This window comes from Bombyx mori, chromosome 20, assembly GCF_030269925.1.
Source record: "Bombyx mori chromosome 20, ASM3026992v2".
NCBI lineage: Eukaryota > Metazoa > Arthropoda > Insecta > Lepidoptera > Bombycidae > Bombyx > Bombyx mori.
This window is the reverse complement of record NC_085126.1, coordinates 7,888,597-7,910,246: the sequence shown is the minus strand read 5'-3', so window position 1 is coordinate 7,910,246 and position 21,650 is coordinate 7,888,597. Positions and strand designations below refer to the sequence as shown.

The 21,650-nt window shown below is 37.5% G+C and overlaps 1 protein-coding gene across 9 annotated transcripts; it reads left to right on the top strand.

Annotated features, from left to right (window-relative positions):
• Positions 1 to 569: 569 nt before the first annotated feature.
• On the top strand, positions 570 to 21,346 carry LOC101738710 (mediator of RNA polymerase II transcription subunit 25). Of its 9 annotated transcripts, none has more exons than XM_062674373.1 (15): positions 570 to 858; positions 1,793 to 1,951; positions 2,501 to 2,664; positions 3,733 to 3,887; positions 4,849 to 4,949; positions 6,039 to 6,228; positions 7,735 to 7,905; positions 8,298 to 8,495; positions 9,529 to 9,672; positions 10,531 to 10,624; positions 11,477 to 11,598; positions 11,925 to 12,161; positions 13,272 to 13,400; positions 17,711 to 17,774; positions 20,070 to 20,204. In XM_062674373.1, exons 1-14 carry the CDS (start codon positions 737 to 739, stop codon positions 17,744 to 17,746), a joined length of 2,022 nt encoding a protein of 673 aa, XP_062530357.1. In that variant the 5' UTR covers positions 570 to 736; the 3' UTR covers positions 17,747 to 17,774; positions 20,070 to 20,204. The 9 variants fall into 9 exon arrangements, with proteins under 9 accessions (XP_062530357.1, XP_021204392.1, XP_062530358.1 ...); XM_021348717.3 differs by having other exon boundaries at positions 7,732 to 7,905; XM_062674374.1 differs by having other exon boundaries at positions 7,750 to 7,905; positions 20,070 to 20,202.
• The last annotated feature ends 304 nt before the right edge of the window (positions 21,347 to 21,650 follow it).

Below are 21,650 nucleotides of genomic sequence, written 5' to 3'. Positions count from 1 at the left end.
CATAAGTAAATGATAAAGATAATCTAAGATTACATAAATATTCTTAATTTTTTTTATTGCTTAGGTGGAGGAACGAGCTCACGTCCTACCTGGTGTTAAGTGGTGATTTGTTACCGGAGTCCATAGACATCTACGACATAACCTACCTTGAGATATAAGTTCTAAAGGTCTCAGTTTTTACAGCACAACGGCTACTCGGGCTACTCCACTCTTCAAACCGAAATGCATTACTGCTTTAAGATAGAAATAGGCAGGGCGGTGGGTACCTACGCGTGTGGGCTCACAAGACGTCCTACCATCAGTAATTACGGATATTTAAATTTTTCGGGTTTCATTTTTATTAAACTATGTTATTCCTTCACCGTAAATGACAGGAAAAATAAAATGTATAAAACTCTCTGATGTGAAGGTTCATTTTCGTACTTAGTTTTTGAGTTCCTGATCTCAAAAATAAAACATCGATTTGAAAAATAAACATTAAAATATGAAATGTTGCACATCGCTCAAAATTATCGACTTGCTAAATAAAAAAGTTCGAGATGTCAATATTTCACCTTGCTAGTTTATTCTTCCACTACCATCATAGATTATAGACTACCATACCTATAAACAAACATCATATTAACAAACATTCAATTTTATTCTTTTAAATTAAGTGAATTAAATGATTATGCTAAAGTTTTCATAGATTTGTCACATTTTAGAATATCATACAAAAATATTAAACTAAGTCGCAATGGTGGCTAACGCACCGGAAACTCCTGTACAAGCGGAGATAGTGTTTGTGATTGAGGCGACCGCTGTTAACGGTGCCTTCATAAACGAACTAAAAGTAAATTATCTTATACCCACATTAGAGTAAGTTAACCATTACAAATAAACTTAAAATAACAATAAAAATCTATTAAAACGTTGAAGCGTCTTCGTCGTTGTCTTAGTAATTATTTATTTTTGTCGTGTTTGTAGATGAGTGGGTTCACGGCTCATCTGGTAATTAACTGAAGGCCATAGAGAGCACAACATAAATGACTACTCTGGATTTGTTGTTGTGACTGTCCTTCGGGGGCTTATCTTGTCTTATAGTGACAAATTTCAACTTTAATACGTTGAATGCAACATGAAAAATCAAGTATTTTCATTCAGGCCATGGTGCTGACCGGTGTTTCTTGTCTTATTGAACCGGGTCACCCGTGGGCCGCGTCAGGGTTCCAATAAGCCACAGATTTCAGTTATGAAACAAAACATATATGGAAGTGAGCAGCGTGGTCCATTAGCCATACCGAACGCCTTGGTTTTCAAATCCAGTGTTTATCAAGCCTCTTAAAATATCTTAGAAACTAGATTGTATAAGTTGCTAATTTTTATATTTTCTGTAAATTGTCACAGTTTTTAAATATTAGAGTGACAATCTGAAGTTGATAAAAGTTACTGATTCCCTGATTTTGACTTGGCTATAGTACGCTAGACCCACCGGTGGGCCGCCTCGTGTTCAACACATTAATTTATTTCAACTTGAATATTATAGAAATACTTTGGGCCCCAATTTGTGAAGCCCAGTTCGCCTAATCAGTACATGACCAGCTGTCTGTCTATATGGGGGCTCGTCCACCTACACAGTTCTATACCGTCACCTTATTTAGTTCAGCTTGGTACGTTTGATGGAAATAGCCGTTCATTTTATCCGTTAAACTCAATTTCTGTTTACAATATATTCTTTTGTTTTTACAATAGAAAAATCGAAATACAGTAAAACATGTTATTATCAAATCACATTATTTTCTCATTTTTTCAGATATTTCCATGGCGGTGCTCTCGAAGAAGGCAGTGGTACTGGCTCTGTATATGCAATAGTTACATACAAGGCTGCAGACTGCCACCCTGGAGTACCAGTATCAGTTTATGGACCCTTCAACAATCCTCAGAATGTAGTTGAAGCTGTTGATAAAATACAGTAAGTAGAAGGAGATGAAATAATAATTGGGCTTATGACATCTATACTTCTATACTAATATTATATAATATATATCATATCATATATATTATATATATAATTATAAAGAGGACAGATTTGTTTGTTTGTTTGTATTGAATAGGCTTCAAAACTACTGAACTGATTTGAAAAATTCTTTCACTGTTAACTACACTATTCTGGAGTGACATAGGATAAAATCTTTTTTTTTTTAAATTAGGGATCCTTACTAAAACTCCAATAATGGTTTAAAAACCCAAGGTTTAAAAAATTACCTAAAATAATTTTAATGTCTTGACCAGTATCCACAAGATGAAAGTAAAGATGAATGATGTTAATTTAGTTTTGTTTATTATTTAAAAAATATTTAAAAAATGAAATGAAAGGGGAATTTTATTTTTAAAGTACTTAATGCTATACATAATAAACATTAATAAATGATGTAATTATATAAAACAATAATTTACACATTTGTAATGAAATATTTCTGTATTTGTGTGAAACCAAGCATATAAATAAACAAAACTTCAGATTCATTGGGGGACATGCGGAGAGCAGAGCTTGTATCACTGAAGCCCTAACAACAGCCTTGACATGTTTCGATGAGTTTGGTCGTATTGATGCACCGATGTATGCTGTCTTAATGTGCTGCTCCCCACCTTACTCTGCCTACGCCGGAGGAATAGTTCCACCAGGTAAACTAATTTAGTTTTGTCTAAATCTTTAGAAAAACACAACATATTCAAATTTTTTTTAATTCAAAATTTAATTTATTTTTGATTTCTCATTTTTATTTATAATATATGTCTGTTTTGATTGGGTACAATATTTATATATAATATAATATACCGATTTATATATAATTAGCCGTACTCGCCTGCTTCGCTGGGCATTTAAAATTAACATTATTATTTATTGTGTTATTGTTGTTATTATTATTAGGGAGTCCAACACTCATATAGATATTAGCCTATCCATTAAGTACATGTATTTTCTACATGGACACCAAGTTTCAAGTCAATCGGATGCATGGTTCAGTAGTTATAACAGAACATCTGTAAAAACCACTGTAGATTTATATATTATTAGTATTAGTATAGATCTATAATAAATAAAACAACCATCATTGTATTAATGAAATCACTGACGGATACTGCTTCAATTCAATGAATTGCATTCATATATAATTACTAGCTGACCCGGCAAACGTTGTTTTGCCATATAAAAGATTTCTAGGGTAGAAAAAAAAAACTAACTTATTGTAAGTGTGTAAGGATTTACAAATAAAAAATAAGGGTTGATCGTAGAGGGGTGAAAATTTAGGGTTGTATGTATTTTTGTATTCTGTATCATAAAAAAATAAAAACAAATTTTTTTGTCTAAAAAATAAAAAAATTAATTTAGGGGTGAACCCCCTTAACATTTAGGGGGATGAAAAATAGATGTTGTCCGATTCTCCACCCTGGCCGATATGCACGCTAAGATTCACGAAAATCGGGTCGAGCCGTTTCGGCGGAGTTCAATCACGCACACCGTGACACGAGAATTTTATATATTAGATGTATTAAATGCATTAAACATTTGAAACATGTCAAACGAGGCTGGCGGGAGAGTACTTAATAGTAGGCAGCGGCTTGGCTCTGCCCCTGGCATTGCTGACGTTCATGAGCGATCATCTGCCTACAAAGGCAATAAAATAAAATTAAAAAAAAAAAACTTTACAAAGTTTGGATTACGAGTTTTAACCAGAGTATAACAAACAGGAGTACCTGCCACTATAGAACAAGCGGCCAGGATGCTGAGCGAACGAGGAGTTCAGCTATCGATAACGAGCGCCCGGCGCATCGCTGCTCTGAACTCCTTGTACGAGAACGCCGGCGGGGAACTATTGCAAGCGCAACAGAGGAATTATGCCAAGGTACGAACTTGGGCTTCCTCTGCATGCTCTGCGATCACACCATTTCTTACTGGTGGTAGGACCTCTTGTGAGTCCGCACTGGTAGGTACCACCGCCCCTGCCTATTTCTGCCGTGAAGCAGTAATGCCTTTCGGTTTGAAGGGCGGGGCAGCCATTGTAACTGTACTGAGACCTTAGAACTTATATCTCAAGGTGGGTGACGCATTTACGTCGTAGATGTCTATGGGCTGCAGTAACCACTTAACACCAGGTGGGCTGTGAGCTCGTCCACTGATCTAAGTAATAAAAAAAAAGTTACGAACTTGGGCTTCCTCTGCATGCTCTGCGATCACATCAGCAGAAAGAGCCACGAGGAACTAATGAAGTTAATGTCTTTTTTCCTACCTATGCTGATAGCCTTGAGAGACTATTTCAGGTTCACCTTAACGTGTGTAAGTGAGCTCACGGGGCTCAACCGAGGCTCAAACTCAATAACACTGACCCTAGCAAGAGCAGTGCTTCGCAGAATCTACCACCGGATCGGAAACGCGACCCACTGAGAAGATCCGGCGAGTAACTCAGTGGGAAAACTAATGTTGCTTATATCCCATTGCACCACTCATCGGGGTAGAGTTAATCTGTATTACCTTTTTTATTGCTTAGATGTGTGAACGACCTCCCGGCCCAACTAATTTTTCTGGTGGTAGGACTTCTTGTGAGTCCGCGCGGGTAGGTACCACCACCCCGCCTATTTCTGCCGTGAAGCAGTAATGCGTTTCGGTTTGAAGGGTGGGGCAGCCGTTGTAACTATATTGAGATCTTAGAACTTATAGCTCAAGGTGGGTGGCGCATTTACGTTGTAGATGTCCATGGGCTCCAGTAACCACTTAACACCAGGTGGGCTGTGAGCTCGTCCACCCATCTAAGCAATAAAAAAAAACTGGTGCCGGGCTCGATTGGATAATAAAATCAAATGCTTCAGGATCCAAAACATCAAGTGTTGCTTCGTGGGTACAGCCTGAAGGAACGCCCCCCAAGCCCCGCGCCTCCCCCCGTACCTGACATACAGACTGACGTTTATGGGTAAGAAAATTTCGTTGATGAGTTATTTTTTTATGTCATTTAAATTTGTGTCTAGATTTAAGGTTGTCGCAATGAAAATTTTGTAAGCTTCATACAACTACGTCGTAAGATAATTCGACTAAGCCACTTTCTATGATAAATAGGTGTACCCGTCCGCTTCGCTGGGCATTTAAAATCAACATTATTATTTCTCACCCCCACAAAGATTCTCATCATTAACGCCCCCGCAACTGATTTAGGGAGTCCAGCATTCATAAATATTAGCCTATCCATTAAGTACATGTATTTTCTACATGGATACCAAGTTTCAAGTCAATCGGATGCACGGTTCAGTAGTTATAATGAAACATCCGTAAAAACCACTGTAGATTTATATATTAGTATAGATTCGATGGAATAAATATAGTTCAGAAACTAGAAATAAAAAATCTTTAATAACAAGCTGAACTAAAGATAGATTTATTAATGTCACTCAACATATATAGGGTAAGCTAATAAGAAAATTCTAAAAACAGGACCGAATTGTGATTCTCAATTGGCTGAGAACACTGGAGAGAACTTTTACTGGTGGTAGGATCTCTTGTGAGTCCGCGCGGGTAGGTACCACCGCCCAGCCTATTTCAGCCGTGAAGCAGTAATGCGTTTCGGTTTGAAGGGTGGGGCAGCCGTTGTAACTATACGAGATCTTAGAACTTATATCTCAAAATGGGTGGCGCATTTACGTTGTAGATGTATATGGGTTGCAGTAACCACTTAACACCAGGTGGCCTGTGAGCTCATCCTATCTAAGCAATAAAAAAAAATCACTAAATATATCGACGCTTGAAAGGCAAACATGACGAAGTAGACTAATTTAAAGTTGAAATACCTGAAAAAAATTATATTTCAACGAATCTAGCTGTAGGATTGAAGTTATTTTAATAGACCTAAAAATGTATTTTTTTTTGCGCATCGAATATGGTTATTGCCTATCATTTATGTACAGATCAGTTATTGTCGCTTAGTCACGTTTGCCTTTCAAGCGTCGATATGAATACAAAACGAACTAATTAAAGCTCGAACATTAATCCCCGTATTCCCCTGGGACAGACAAGGGCGCGGCGCGACCGCGGTCCCGCGCGGGGGCACGACGCCCCCGTTTCCGCGGAGCGGGCAGGGGATCCCGCGGCTAGGCTGGATGCCGGCCCGCCCGCATGCGCTGTACTGCAACAACTCTGCGCTCCTGACGCAGCTGGCCCAGCCCTCCTATCCGCCGCCTCCACCCGCACACGCCACACAGGTACTCATTACGTAAACAATCACCCGAGAAAAAGTACAAACTACACCTTCACGATATGGTTTTTTTTTATTTTCATTTTTAAAATGATCAACACTCGACATCCCTAAATTAGGGCTTTCACCTAATACTAAGGATACCAGAAACATATACAAGAAAAGAAAAGTATACTTGACCATGAATACTTGAAGCCTTTGATAAGGTGCCCTAACGAGAACTGAACACCGGACTGCGTGGCATAGTCATTAGAATCACTAGACGAACGAGGCGATATAAACTTTTAATACTTACGTTGAGCAAACAGAGGTAAATAATAGGTACGTATTGGTCTTCCGTGTTAAAGAACAAAAATAGCATATATTGTAATTTCACCCGTTCATATCATAACCATTTTAATTTATTTAATTTAAATACAAGATGATCATCATAATAGATGTGTATCGTTCGTTCAATTTTAGAGATTCAGATCGATACTGACCTGTTGACAAAATGATCCGGTTCGTGCGACTCGTTCATCCGAACGTTTGGATTACCGTTTATCATATCAATTTATGACGTAATTAATTTTATCATTTGCCGTTTGATGGCACTTGATGGCGGAACTTATGGCAGGATTTGGGGGAGGCCTATGCGAAAGCAAAACAATCTTAGCCGATGTCAAATGAAAAGAAAAAAAAAGAATAGTATGTACCTAAATATGAATTAAGGTTGTTAATAAAGGCTTCTTTATCTTTAATATTATCAGGTCACTGGCTGGATAAAGTTTAGTATTGAATTACAGTTTAAAGGAACTGCTATAGTTCGATTTTTTACGTGAGATCAAAACAATTCAAATGCGTTATGCGTCATTAGGCGACAACGAACGACTAACCGAGACGGGCGCGGAGCGAGACGCGGCGACCCGAATGACTATCGTATAACAACAAGATCCCACTAAACGTTCAACTACTACCTGTTCATAGATTTAAGAAAACTGTTAAGGAACGTTTGTGCAACAAGGCATATTATAAAGTTAAGGATTATTTACTAGATGGCACTACGTGGGAATGAGGCGCTTGCTCCTGGCCTTTTCATTTTTCATTATTATTATTATTATTTTTAATTGTATTTTTTTGACTTGTTTTTTCTTTTATTGTGAATATTTCTATTTATTTAAAAAAAAGAAAATATTTGAGAAAAAATAAAAAAAAAAGCCCGCTGAGTTTGTTTCGCCGGTTCTTCTCAGGACTGTGGCTTTTTTTGGAACCGGTGGTAGAGTTAACATTGTTATTTGTATTTTGACATTCAACAAGTGTGTCATACTGACATCTAAGTTGAAATAAATGATTTTGAATTTGAATTTGAATATAGTTCTTTTCTTCTGATTCGTAGGTTTCGTTAAACGAGTCGATTTAGTGAACGACTAATATTTTTTGAAGTAACCCGTTATCGTTCGCGCGGATTTTGAGAGACCCGGGTGGTTTGATTCATTCGTTCGCGAACGACACATATCTACATTATAATTAGCAGTGTGCACCTCACCAGAGGATGCCGGGCATGATGGCGGCGACTCCTTCGACCAGCAACACGCAGCAACCCCAGCTGCAGAGGAGCTACATCTGGAGCGGCGTCATCGAGCTCATGGAGAAGGGTAAGGCGCCGGGAGATCAGCAGAAGACAACCAAACTTCTACCTTGTCAAGTGAGTTGCAATGTTCCGGGTTCAATTCTATTGCCTGCTCAGACATAACGATCTGGACGCGCCTAGCCCGGGATTGTAAGGCAAACCAGTACAAATATCCTTTTTTTTGCTTAGATGGGTGGACAAGCTCACAGCCCACCTGGTGTTAAGTAGTTACTGGAGCCCATAGACAACTACAACGTAAATGCGCCACCCACCTTGAGATACAAGTTCTAAGGTCTCAGTATAGTTACAAAGGCTGCCCCACCATTCAAACCGAAACACATTACTGCTTCACGGCAAAAATAGGCAGGGTGGTGGTACCTACCCGTGCAGACTCACAAGAGGTCCTACCACCAGTGAAATCTATACTCATCATTGACGTAATTAACACGATTTACGATATACTATAGGTATCGACAACTTCAAAAGACATAGAACCCGAATTGAAAGCGGACACGTGGCCGAGTAAGCTCTTAATGCAGTTGATGCCGAAGCAATTGATCAGCAACATCGGAGGACAGTATCTCAAGGACAGCAAGTCAGTACTGTTCCACCTTCAGCCGAGCGAAGCCCTCGACCATTTAACCAACGTTATGGTCAACGGGTATGTGAGTATTACAATTTTTTTTCTACTTTAGTAAATAGTTTTTTTTTTTTTTTCATATAGAACAAAGCAAAGTTAACGTACTATCAGTGGGATTTAGAAGTTGTATTCCATGCCTGTATGTAGATGGTCGTCTAAATAAACTTTACAATTTAATTAATTTGGACAGGGTAAAACAGTATTTGTTTGATATTGAAAGCGTTATTTTTGTGAAATTTATGTAATCCAATATGTAGCTACTATTAATTGTTATGAACCACTTCGCTTGCCACTATTGCTACCTTTTAAGGTTGTAGTTTTATTTGATAAAACGCTGATGTCAGATCGAAGGCTTTAAAATGTTTACCCTTAAATAGTCATGTCATGGTGTTTTTTGGTTCCAATGGGAGTCAAAAAGTCACATAACATAAATAAATAAAAAGGTTTTTTTTACTTTCCTACCTATTCTAGTTACCTCGAGGGGTTATACTAGATTCACAGAACTAATAGGTGAGCTCACGGGGCTCTAACCGCTCTGACCGCTTTATTTCCAAACGAATATTCTATCTATCTATATATTTAAAAATGAATTGCTGTTCGTTAGTCTCGCTAAAACTCGAGAAGGGCTGGACCGAATTGGGTAATTTTGGTCTTGGATTATTCGTGGAAGTCCAGAGAAGGGTAAAAAAACTTGGAATTCTATAAAAGCAAACAATTTTGTTTTCCCTTTGATGTGTCCCCTTGATGTGTCTTTTATTTATCTATTAAGGGTACTGCGAAGTCTGCGTGGTCAGCTAGTCTGTAATAGATATTTGTAGTGGAAATGGCACACTACTTTCCTTAACTACACAGCTTACAATTTATAAATAAACACAACTAAGTAATATATTTATGATTAAAATTAGTCCACTGGAAATGTATAGTTATAAGGGTGTGTGTGTGTGTGTGTGTATGTGGAGTGTTTGTTTGCTGTATGTCCTACACTCTTGTATGTATTAAGCGGTGTATGCTTTTTTTGCTTCACGTATTGGAATTAAATAATACGTTTTTGGTTTCAGGCTGGCTGCGTACACTTCAATCCAATATCGTCGCCGCCTCAATGTGACATAAAAGTGCTAATGTTATTGTACACGCCCGACAAAAAGGCTTATTTGGGATTCATTCCTAATAACCAAGTCGCGTTCGTCGACAGACTTAGAAGTGTAAGCATTTTTACTGTGTTATATATCACTTGATGAAATGTTTAAGAATAATCAACGTCAAACATTATATTTGAAGTGGGAGTTCAAATTGTATTTTTGTAGAAAGCAAATTCTGGAAAAAAAAGGGTGCGTGTACTTATGTACGCGCGTAAGAAGTTACACTTTATTTTTAGTAAATTTATTTCTTTTTTTTTAATTTAAATTTTAATCAATTTGAAAAAAAATCGATTAAACAACATCCTCAAACACGCATATTGGACATCCCTTTTCTTGACATCGTATAAATTCATATAAAAAATATTCAGGCTCGCCAAGTTACGTCGGTCGTATTGTAATGAGCGATTTAGTGGGCAACTTCATTCTGTTAATTTTGTGTCACGGTGCGCGCATCGTAAAATTTCACTCTCATCAATTTTTCATAAAGCGCCTAAAGAAGTATAACTTCAAAAATCAATATCGGAATATTTTGATTACTTTGCTTGAGAAGTACTAATACAATTGAAATTTTGATCACGTGTTCCAAGTTAATATTTAGTAATCGCGTCTGACAAAAAAGCTTAGAATATGAATTTGGAGAATTACAGCAAATTAATGTAGAATTTTTTACTGGTGGTAGGACCTCTTGTGAGTCCGCGCGGTTAGGTACCACCGCCCTGCCTAATTCTGCCGTGAAGCAGTAATGCGTTTCGGTTTGAAGGGTGGGGCAGCAATACTGAGACCTTGAACTCATATCTCAAGGTGGGTGGCGCATTTACGTTGTAGTTGTCTATGGGCTCCAGTAACCACTTAACACCAGGTGGGCTGTGAGCTCGTCCACCCAACTAAGCAATAAAACAATAAAAACCATCTTTCGACCAGGTCATCCAACAGCAGAAGATAACGCAGCAGATAATCAACAAGCAGCATCCGGCGACGGTCAGCGCGGCCGCCGGACCGCCGCCCAGCATGCCAGGTTCGATGCCACCTTCTCTCTAGGGGCTTGGGTGGAACATGAGCATCCGCCCCATCAAGCGATCGGCTCGTAATGACGGTTATTGGTAACATTTAATGATTTTGCAACAGTATATAATCTATTGTTGCGCCAAAGCAGTCGCGCTTTCCAGTTTGAAGGTTGGTATAATTGTTATACCATTGACACTTGGACTTCACGTCTCGAGTTGGGTAGGCAATTATCCAGTGGTTATTTTTTTTATTTTTATTTTTTTTTCCTACTTAAGTTGATAGCCTTGAGAGGCTATTTCAGCGGAACCTTAACTAGTAGGTGAGCTCACGGGACTCAAACCTGACGACGTTGCTAACACGAACCCTAGCAGGAGCCGTGCTTCGCAGAATCTACCACCGGATCGGAAACGCGACCCACTGAGAAGATCCGGCGAGAAACTCAGTGGGCTGTGTCTGAGGGTAGTGGCTAGGTTGCATGTTCGCAATACACTGCGGGCTTCTAAAGCGGACAAAAAAAAATTAGAGAATTATTTTGGTTTGCAACTTGCTATGTATAAGAAAGACACCCGGTAGACCCGTATCTCACAAGTCACACTAGTGACTCGGCCACATTTACTGGTGCCGTATATATTCTCACTCCTCACGTATGAGTACCTCCACCCTGCATATCCTAGCCTCGCATTGCTTTTTTATTTTTTTATTTTTTATTGCTTAGATGGGTGGAGGAGCTCACGGCCCACCTGGTGTTAAGGGGTTACCGGAGCCCATAGACATATACAACGTCATTTTGTAGATAGATAGGAGGTACATTTGCGTGATGGAGGAGGTAGAGGTGGCGTGGACTAATGAGTGCGGTCCTTAGTTGCAGGTCAGATGTCGACTGCGGGCATGTCCTCGTCCGGGATGGGAGCGATGGGCAGCGTGCCGGCGCTGGGCCCCGCCAACAGCACCATAGTGTCGCAGCAGATGCAACAACACGCACAGGTATATATTTATATATATAGACTACATTGTTTTGTGTCAATGTATAGAGACATAACCAAATCATATAAGATTAAGATTAAGATAAGATTAACTATAGTATTTTCTTTGGTTTTTGCGAATCTTGGATATAATTAAAACTAGTTTTACGGTTTAAATTTTACGTTTTTTATTGTCATTATTTTATTTTTGACATATTGAATACTTGAATACTACGTAGTTTTCGTGGTCGCACAGACTATACATATAGATATCAGGCACGGATAAAAAATTGACGGCCCAAAAATTCGCAGTGGAACGTGTTTGAAATGTAATAATATTGTTTTGAGGGTATGATGATGGGCGGCGGGATGTCGGGCGGCGTTGTCGGCGGCAAGGGCCCGCGCTCCGTGACGCAGCTGGACGGGCTGGAGGCGGCCCGCCAACAGAACCTGGAGAAGATACAGCAGCTCCAGGAGACCTTGCAGGCCGCGCACCAGCAGGAGGCCCAGTTCAAGTCGCAGATGGACATCATGTCGCACCTGCACGCCGCCCAGCAACAAGAGCAGCACTATAAACAGCTAGAAGTAATCATATGCATTGCTATAGGAAAATTATTTTGTCGGTGCAGTTTGGGTCATAAAACATAACCCAGCTAGGGCAGTGAGCATGTTGCGCGGGCGCAACGCCATTATCGATAATAACAAATGAGTCATCGAAGGCAAGTACACGGCGGCGGGGTGGTATACGAAGGGTGATGAGACATTGTTATGTTATGAGTCATCTGTTGTACCTACCTGCAAATTATAGTACCATATGTCGAAGAGAAATATGTTTTTATGCATTCGTTCTCGGAATTTCTTTAGTGACACAATGGCTACTCCTTTGTTTTGTACCAAAATGGTAAAATTTATTCAAATCAATATTTGCACGTGTTGTTTTCAACAATGTGTTAAAAAATTTCACTGAAATGAAAATAGATCCCGAAAAGTTACAAAATGTTAATTTCTGCCGTTCTCGTTAAATTGCTGCGGCGATATGTGGTGTAAGTGTTCGATTAGTGATTTTTACTTTCATTTTTATCACTAACCCACAAAATGACAAAACTAAATACACTATCCATAACGATTATCGAAAACAATAATGCCTATCACTATGCCCGTCCATAAGGCTCGGGAGTGGAGAGCGGAATATTCGCTTCACCGCTCCGATTATTTATGACCCAAACTGCACGGACAAAATAATTCTACGATAGTTTAAATTTTTAATAGCTTCCAATTCATGGTCCTTTGAGTCGAATCATAATTTAGTTTATAATGAAAGTGTGAAACAAGTGAAGTGGATTAATTTGAATTTGAATGAAATGAAACGAAATAAAATGAAATTGTGGGAAATTAATTGAGACTTTAATGGAAGCTTTAATGGTTCAGCGATATTGTTTTTGTTTTCTTACACTCAAACAATCCGCAAATACTAAATAAATTATAAATTAATATAAGTCTTCATTATTGTATAGTAAAGAGAGGCTAATTAAAAAAAAAAACTAATCACATAACCTCAATTCTCTCGTTTCCGCCAAAAATGTGACTCACCTATGTTACTAATGAGGGTGATTATTAATATAAATATATACATATATATCGCGCTGAACTTACTCGTGTCTCGAATCGCTTTAGTTAGCTTAACTGACGTTACAGGAACAACAGCGCAAGCATCAACTACAGCAGCAGTTGCAGCAACAGTTGCGCGCGGCCGGCGCTCACCCGACGCGCATACTGCGGCCCATGCTGCCCACCAACCCGGGCCTCAAGCATCTGCTGCAGCAGGTAACGTGTGCTTTCACACTAATCGCCCGACCCGCAATGTAAAGCGAAAACGTCATGCGAGTTCATTGACTCGTCATGTTTTTGTTCGTAGTACATTGCGTGCGCGCGTATTTATAGCGTATATATGAATTCAACGATTCCTACATCGTCGTATAACATTAAACAAACTTATAATGATACAAATTTAACAAGTTTGCTTTTTTTTATTGCTTAGATGGGTGGACGAGCTCACAGCCCACCTGGTGTTAAGTGGTTACTGGAGCCCATAGACATCTACAACGTAAATGCGCCACCCACCTTGAGATATAGTTCTAAGGTCTCAGTATAGTTACAACGGCTGTCCCACCCTTCAAACCGAAACGCATTACTGCTTCACGGTAGAAATAGGCGGGGTGGTGGTACCTACCCGCGCGGACTCACAAGAGGTCCTATCACCAGTAATTACGCAAATTATAATTTTGCGGGTATCATTTTTATTACACGATGTTATTCCTTCACCGTGGAAGTCAATCGTGAACATTTGTTGAGTACGTATTTCATTAGAAAAATTGGTATCCGCCTGTGACCGGCCAGGTGGGCTGTGAGCTCGTCCACACATCTAAGCAATAAAAAAGGAAAAAATGGTACTTAACCCCGTCCTGTCTTCAATTACACTTGATAAGTTTTATTTGTAAAGGTGTGTCTTCACTGCGACCGATCGGCGACGAGTGTTTATAAGTGAGAAATCGCGTATTTATAAACACGTCTCCATGGCTTCCTTCCATTTAGTTTGTAAATTTTTGATGAAGGCACTTCTCACTCGTGGCCAAACTCTTTCATTCAAGATCAAAATTTAGGTGTCAATAAAAATATACCAAAAAAAAAAACATTCTAACCACAATTCTGGTACGTGCTTTGTAAATTTATTTCACACATCACGTGTTCTGCTATTAATTCGACCAAAACGGCGATTTAAATTATATTAACGTATATCAAAAGAACCTTTTTTATGAGTCAGTGAAAACACGCCTTTATAATGCTTATAAGTTATAGACTTCAAAACGTGTAGTTATTCTTTATAAAGATAAAATCGAGAGGTGAAAGGTCATTTGATTTGAGTGACATTTTTTGTAACTTTACCGGGGACTTATTTAAAGTTTAAAATTTGGAAAAACGAAAAAAGCTTATTCAGGTATTTGAATGGAGTAAACTTTATTGAAGTTCAATTATTAAAAACATTGAACTGTTGATGCGAATCACTACATAGTATAAAACAAAGTCGCTTTCTCTGTCCCTATATCCCTATGTATGCTTAAATCTTTAAAACTACGCAACGGATTTTGATGCAGTTTTTTTTGATAGATAGAGTGATTGAAGAGGAAGGTTTATATGTATAATAGCATCCATTAAATAGTGGAGAAATCAATAATAAATTACAGTTTCCGAAGCGAAGCAAGGGCGGGTCGCTAGTTAATAATAAAACGCACCTTTAATTACAAAGATAAATATTGCGTGTTAACCAAAATGTCACTTAAACCAAATAGATTTTCACCCCTCCAAAATTCTTCGTTCGATCAGAATCATTTGAATGATGCTTTTTAAAAATCTTCCTATCGAAGGCTTCATTGTAAACATAAAATTTCCTTGTGTTTGATGAACATATTAATCTATGTACACACATAAATCTTTGCTTACCTTCTCCTATATATATATAAATATATATCGACGCTTGAAAGGCAACAAAATTGGCTAAGCGACAACGCGTGAACTTTACAGTAGGCTAATTTAAAGTTGAGATACCTGAAAAAAAATCTATTTTAACGGATCTAGCTGTAGGATTGAAATTATTTTAATAGATCTAGAAATATATATTTTTTGCGCATCGAATATGGTTATTGCCTATCATTTATGTACAAAGCAGTTATTGTCGCTTAGTCACGTTTGCCTTTCAAGCGTCGATATGGTTGTCGCGAATCTCTCTTATAGCTTGAAAATTTCACAGCTAACAATATCGGAAATTATATTTTCAATGTTTTGCGTTGAATTAATAAAATTAAAATCGCTTTTACGTTTTGATCTCGTTGCCTTATTGTTTTTAATTGTTTTATTGTTTTACTGGTGGTAGGACCTCTTGTGAGTCCGCGCGGGTAGGTATCACCACCCCGTTTATTTCAGTCGTGAAGTAGTAATGCGTTTCGGTTTGAAGGGCGGGGCAGCCGTTGTAACTATACTGAGACCTTAGAACTTATATCTTAAATTAGATGGCGGCATTTACATCGTAGATGTCTATGGGCTCCAGTAACCACTTAACACCAGGTGGGCTGTGAGCTCGTCCACCCATCTAAGCAATGAATAAAAAATTTATTATTTCCGACCTATCGATTACTTTAAGGTTTGTCGTTGTCACGGACAAGCGTAAGAGCGATTTTGATTATATCTACGACTCGCTAAAAGTAATTTGTGTCATAATTATATTTTAAAAGAAAAACTGAAAAAAAAAGAATTTTCGGTGAAGTTTCACAGAATCGACTTTGCTTCTGTTCGTATTCTTGTCGTTATTAATAAATATAAATAAATAAATAAATATTTACTAACAATCACGCCACGTTAACTGGTCCCGTGATAAGTTCGTAAAGAACTTGTGTTACGGGTATCAGATAACGGAAATAAATGTAAGATTTTTATTATACACATACATACATTTAATATACATCCATAACCCTGGAAAAGACATTTATATTTATCATACAAATATCTTCCCTTGGCGGGATTCGAACCCGCGACCCCCTTGTGTAGTGACCATGTCACTTACCACTACACCAGACGGCCGTTTATGTACAGTATGTTTTTTTAATATGCGTTTGAATAAAACAAAAATGTATATAAGTTGGCATTTTTTTACGAAAAAAATAATAATCTACAGATTATTATTTTTTTCCGTACACGGAATCACTTATTGTAGTTTTCACGTTTTTTTTTTTTTTTTGCTTTCTAGTTCAAAGTTATCGGGGCTGTAATAATTGGTACATAAATGATTAAAAATATTGTTTTAAAAATGTTTCGCACCGAGATACTTATGCGACGTTGTCCAAACTCCAATAAAAATTTACTTGTCATTATGTCACTCCCTAAAACCCTTGTTCGGAATATCTATATCTATACTAATATATAAATCTAAAGTGTTTTTTACGGATGTTCCGTTCTAAATACTGAACCGTGCATCCGATTGACTTGAAATTTAGTATCCAGATAGAAACTACATGTACTTAATGGATAGGCTAATATTTATATGAGTGTTGGACTCCCTACACCAGTTGCGGGGGCATTAATGATGAGAATCTTTGTGGGGGTGAGAAATAATAATGTTAAATTTAAAGGCCCAGCGAAGCGGACGGGTACAGCTAGTTACGTATAAAAGTATCTATTTGTTATATGGCTTCCAAAGCTGTCAATCGATGCGCTTACGAACGAACGGTGATAAATTTTTTCGTCTATTTCTATTATATTCCATATATTTACGAAATGATTTGAAATATACCATCACTGATATCCGACAACAAATCCGGATTTAATTGCATTATTGTTAATAATAATAACGATTCCATGTGTTATATTGACATACATACTTTAAATATAACTTAATCTAAAGCAATAAATTAAATGTAATCAAATCTTAGTTCTATATATATATATTTTTTTTGTTGTTGTTGTTAATGCACTGTCGATTGTACCTATAATTGAGTTGACATCTGCAATGAACTTTTGTTAATTGTTCAATGTTTTGTATCGATGATCACTTTGTTGGTGCAACTTAATAAATAAAATAAATAAATATACGTTCAAATATACATATATACCTAGTCAATAATCAACAAAGAACAAACTAACGTGTTCATCACAAAAAATCTATGCCCGATGTGGGAATCGAACCTACGACCTACTAGGCGCAACAGTCAGGGGCGCTAACAATAGCACCACCGTATCATTCAGATTATTTGTTTTAATTCACCCTTCCAATAGTCTAGCAGACGAAAAAAAACTGTATTCATATTGTTTCGAGACAGATGTAATTCACTAATGCACTTAAAACTGACTGACTAACTCACGAGGCGTCTTCTTATACATTCGCATAGCTTAGACGTCAATTTATCTAAGTTATTCGATCGGTCTCCTCACCTATTTATTACTTTTGAAAAAAGTCGATTCTAATTTTGATAGTATACCCAAACCCCCTCACCATCCCTCCCTCTCTCCCCCGTGTAAGCACAGGAGCAAAGTCGATATGTGTTTTCCGCACACACAAAGCACAACCATTGCTGCATTGTTTATAGCAACAGCAGCACCGTGGGCCGAGACCTCACGCGTGAGACGCCGCCGAAGCTGTAGCACGCACAAGTAACATCCCGCACTAGATAACTATGGGCGATTGTTCAGTGAAAATAATCTATGATGATGTGACGTAGTGATGTACAGACTCACAGTGATCTAGTTCCGAATTACAATCACAGGAAAGGCATTTCGTGTATTTTGTATTGCTCAATATACATTATATTTAATGTCGGATATGAAGTCAATATTCATTAGTAAAGTCCTTGTGAATTTGAGCAAACCCAACATGTTTTCTTACAATCGGATCCATCATTCGTTGCAATAATCGATTAAATCGACTATTGTTCATCGATTATATTCACTGATCAGCAATCGTTCATCGCTTTCACATTAATATTCATTTTACTGTGTTCGTGAAATCATATGAAAAAATCCAGTAAATTTAATTGATTGATAATAATGAACCACATTTTTATCGTGAATAAGTAATCGAGTTGTTCCCTTAAATTATTTTTTACTATCGCACTGCCGGTTTTTGGCTGAGTTAATTTTTTACAACGGACCGGCTTTAGAATGAGTTCCCCCCAACAGAAGGCATATGCTATGTCCTTCTTCAAACGTTTGAAGACAGGTCCAACCAGTAGGCAGCGGTTCGCCACTGCCCCTGACTTCCCCCTTTTTTTCCTTACCTAAGCTGATGGTCTAGAGCAGGGGTTCCCAAACGTATTTTGTCTACTGCCCACTTTGAGGATAAATTATTTTTTAACGCCCCCATTTTTCACCTACTTAAAATCACTATAGCGAGAGCTCAGTTGGTGTACAAGAGCCCTCCTAAGTGAAATTACACAACGCCCCCTTTTTTTTCTGGGACTCTTACCGCCCCCTTTAGGTCTGTAGCGCCCACAAGAGGGCGTTATCGTCCACTTTGGGAAAGGCTGGCCTAGAGAGACCATATCAGCGTAACTTTAACTAGTAGGTGAGCTCACGGGGCTCAAACCTGGCGACGTTGCTAACACGACCCCAGCAAGAGCGGTGCTTCGCAGAATCTACCGCCGGATCGGAAACGCGACCCACGTTCCCGATGTCCAACTGGGTTTAAATAGAATCTCGAATTTAGATATACACCCGAGTCCAACGGTATTACGATTTAGCGACATTACGATATCAAATTAAGCGTGTATTGTGTCCCAATTCTTTGATTTCACGAACGTAGTAGCGCATGCGTCATCATAACTTTGGTTATGTGGTATTTGCTTGGTATAAGTTTGTTTTATACACTCTAGTATACTTTGAGCATGTTATTAAAAGTATCAATGGTTTGAATTTGGTTTGAAATTGGTTTAATATTTCAACATAACACGTCGTACGGTCGTAAATATCGAGGGATGAAAGGCTTAAGCGACATTTCGCTTAATACGCGACTTTTATCTGTTTATATTTGTCATTAAAGGTTAGTTTTGTTTGATATCAGCATCAACAGTTCGATGTTTTTAATTGAACTGTGCAATTAAGTTTACGCCATTCAAATAGATGAATAAGTTTTTTTTTTGTTATGATATTTTTTTCCAAATTTTAAAGTTTAAATGGCTCTCCTGTAAAGTTGCTTTAATGTTGCTTAAACCAAATAGTCTTTCATCTCTCGATATGCATGCTGTTTAGTATCTAAGAATATAATATTTCTATTGAAACAGTCTGCAGAAATCAGAATTGCAAATTAATAATTAAAAAAAAAAAGCAATTTTTACAAATCAGCAAACTTCTGCAATCTATGTACATATGTGTTTGTAGGGAAGCATGGCGATCTTAAAGTGGCAATTTTATCATTAAAATAAAAAATAATTCGATATTCATCACTTCGTAAATTAAAACCATTCATGTAGGTACTTTAAAGAATTCTTGTATCGGTTAAATAAAGACTATTGTATAAACATAACCTATTCTTCTCTACCTGTCAAATTAATTCAGAATAGTGTAAATAATCATTGAAAGTGTCCGTGTATATTTGTCGATTAAAATAACATTTCAATATGTGAAATGAAAATACGTAATAGTAACATAATTATAGTTCTGGATAAATAATAGTGATGTTCCACTGACAGGGTTTGTTTGGTAACTATTTTTAGCCGATATGAACAGGGATGGGAAATATCAAAGACAATACTGATTTGTTTTTTTTTAATTATCCTCTTCCAGCAACACGCGAATTGGGACTTAAAAAAAATATATAATAATTGAAAATAATTTCGTTATTTCTGAAATCTGTATTGTCTGTGTGTACATTGTGGCTTTTAGTATCGGTGAATTGTAAAGATTGTTGAGCCTCCGTAACCACTCAGGTCACACGTGTTTTGTGTATAGCAGCCGCAGTACCGACCCGGGACAGCTGTGGTGAGACCGACGACTCAACAAACCCAACAGTTCGACGATGTCAACAATTACAACGATTTCCTACAATAGTTTAAAAAATATGTGTATTTAATAAGCAAGTTTACTGGTGGTAGGACCTCTAGTGAGTCCGCGCGGGTGGGTACCATCACCCGTCACTATTTCTGCCGTGAAGCAGTAATGCGTTTCGGTTTGAAAGGCGGGGCGGCCGTTGTAACTATACTTAGAGACGACTGGAGACGTAAGAACTTATATCTCAAGATGGGCGGCGCATTTATGTTGTGGATGTCTATGGGCTCCAGTAACCACTTAACACCAGGTGGCCTGTGAGCTCGTCCACCCATCTAAGCAATAAAAAAAAACAAAAAATTGTATGTAAAAAAAAAACTACCATCGCAGCTTAATCTTACGTTTACAGACTTTATTGAAAAAAAAACCCTTGCCAACACTTCGAATTACCACGGAAATTATTCAAGTAACTATTTTTTTTATTGCTTAGATGGGTGGACGAGCTCACAGCCCACCTGGTGTTAAGTGGTTACTGGAACCCATAGACATCTACAACGTAAATGCGCCACCCATCTTGATATATAAGTTGTAAGATCTCAATACTCGAAATTCGTACTCAGTATTCCAAACGATGAGAATAATAAAATTAAAATACTAAATGCGACATTAAATCGCGGTAGTGGATTTATGTCTCCAATAGACCGAAGAAAATGTTAGTATTGTGTAAGTTTTTTTTTACAATTAACTTCTTGATAATATCATTGTACCCACGGAATAGATAAATAAGGTTTATTATTTACCTTATTTATCTATTCCGTGATTGTACCTACCGTAGTGAAACACGCGCAAGTTGGTTCAATACTGATTTATTTTAAAGATACCCTCACTTAGTTAGTTATATTGAATGCATGACTTACGCCATTATAAATATACTACACCTACTGTTTAATGACTCCGTTTTTGAATAAAAAAATTGCAAATTTGTGCGAATGAAATATTATGTGTGAACGTTTTTTTTTTGTATACATTTTTTAGATTCCAAGAAAGAAGGTGAAATATAATTTAAAAAAAAATTAGTGTCATCTAACTTGTTACTTTTGCATATTATAATTTAATATTAATAATAATAATAATGATTTAAAAACGGAAATAAGTATTGTATTGTTGTAGTTGTTGAATTGTTGGTCTTTTATTATATTTTACAAGAGGACAAGTGAAATAAATTATTTTTAATAAAATCGTAAGTACATTGTCTTCTTATTTATAAACTCCTTTTGTGTTTCGACAAATGAGCATCATATTATCATTTTAAAATTAGAAATTTGGTTGCGACTGTGGTAATTCCAGTGTCTATGGTAACCGTTTATGTGTGAATCCGTAAATGTCTAATGACAATATTTAAAAAAATATATAATATTGAGGAGTGAAAGGCTAGGTTTGAGCGACATTTACTGGTGGTAGGACCTCTTGTGAGTCCGCGCGGGTAGGTACCACCACCCTGCCTATTTCTGCCGTGAAGCAGTAATGCGTTTCGGTTTGAAGGGTGGG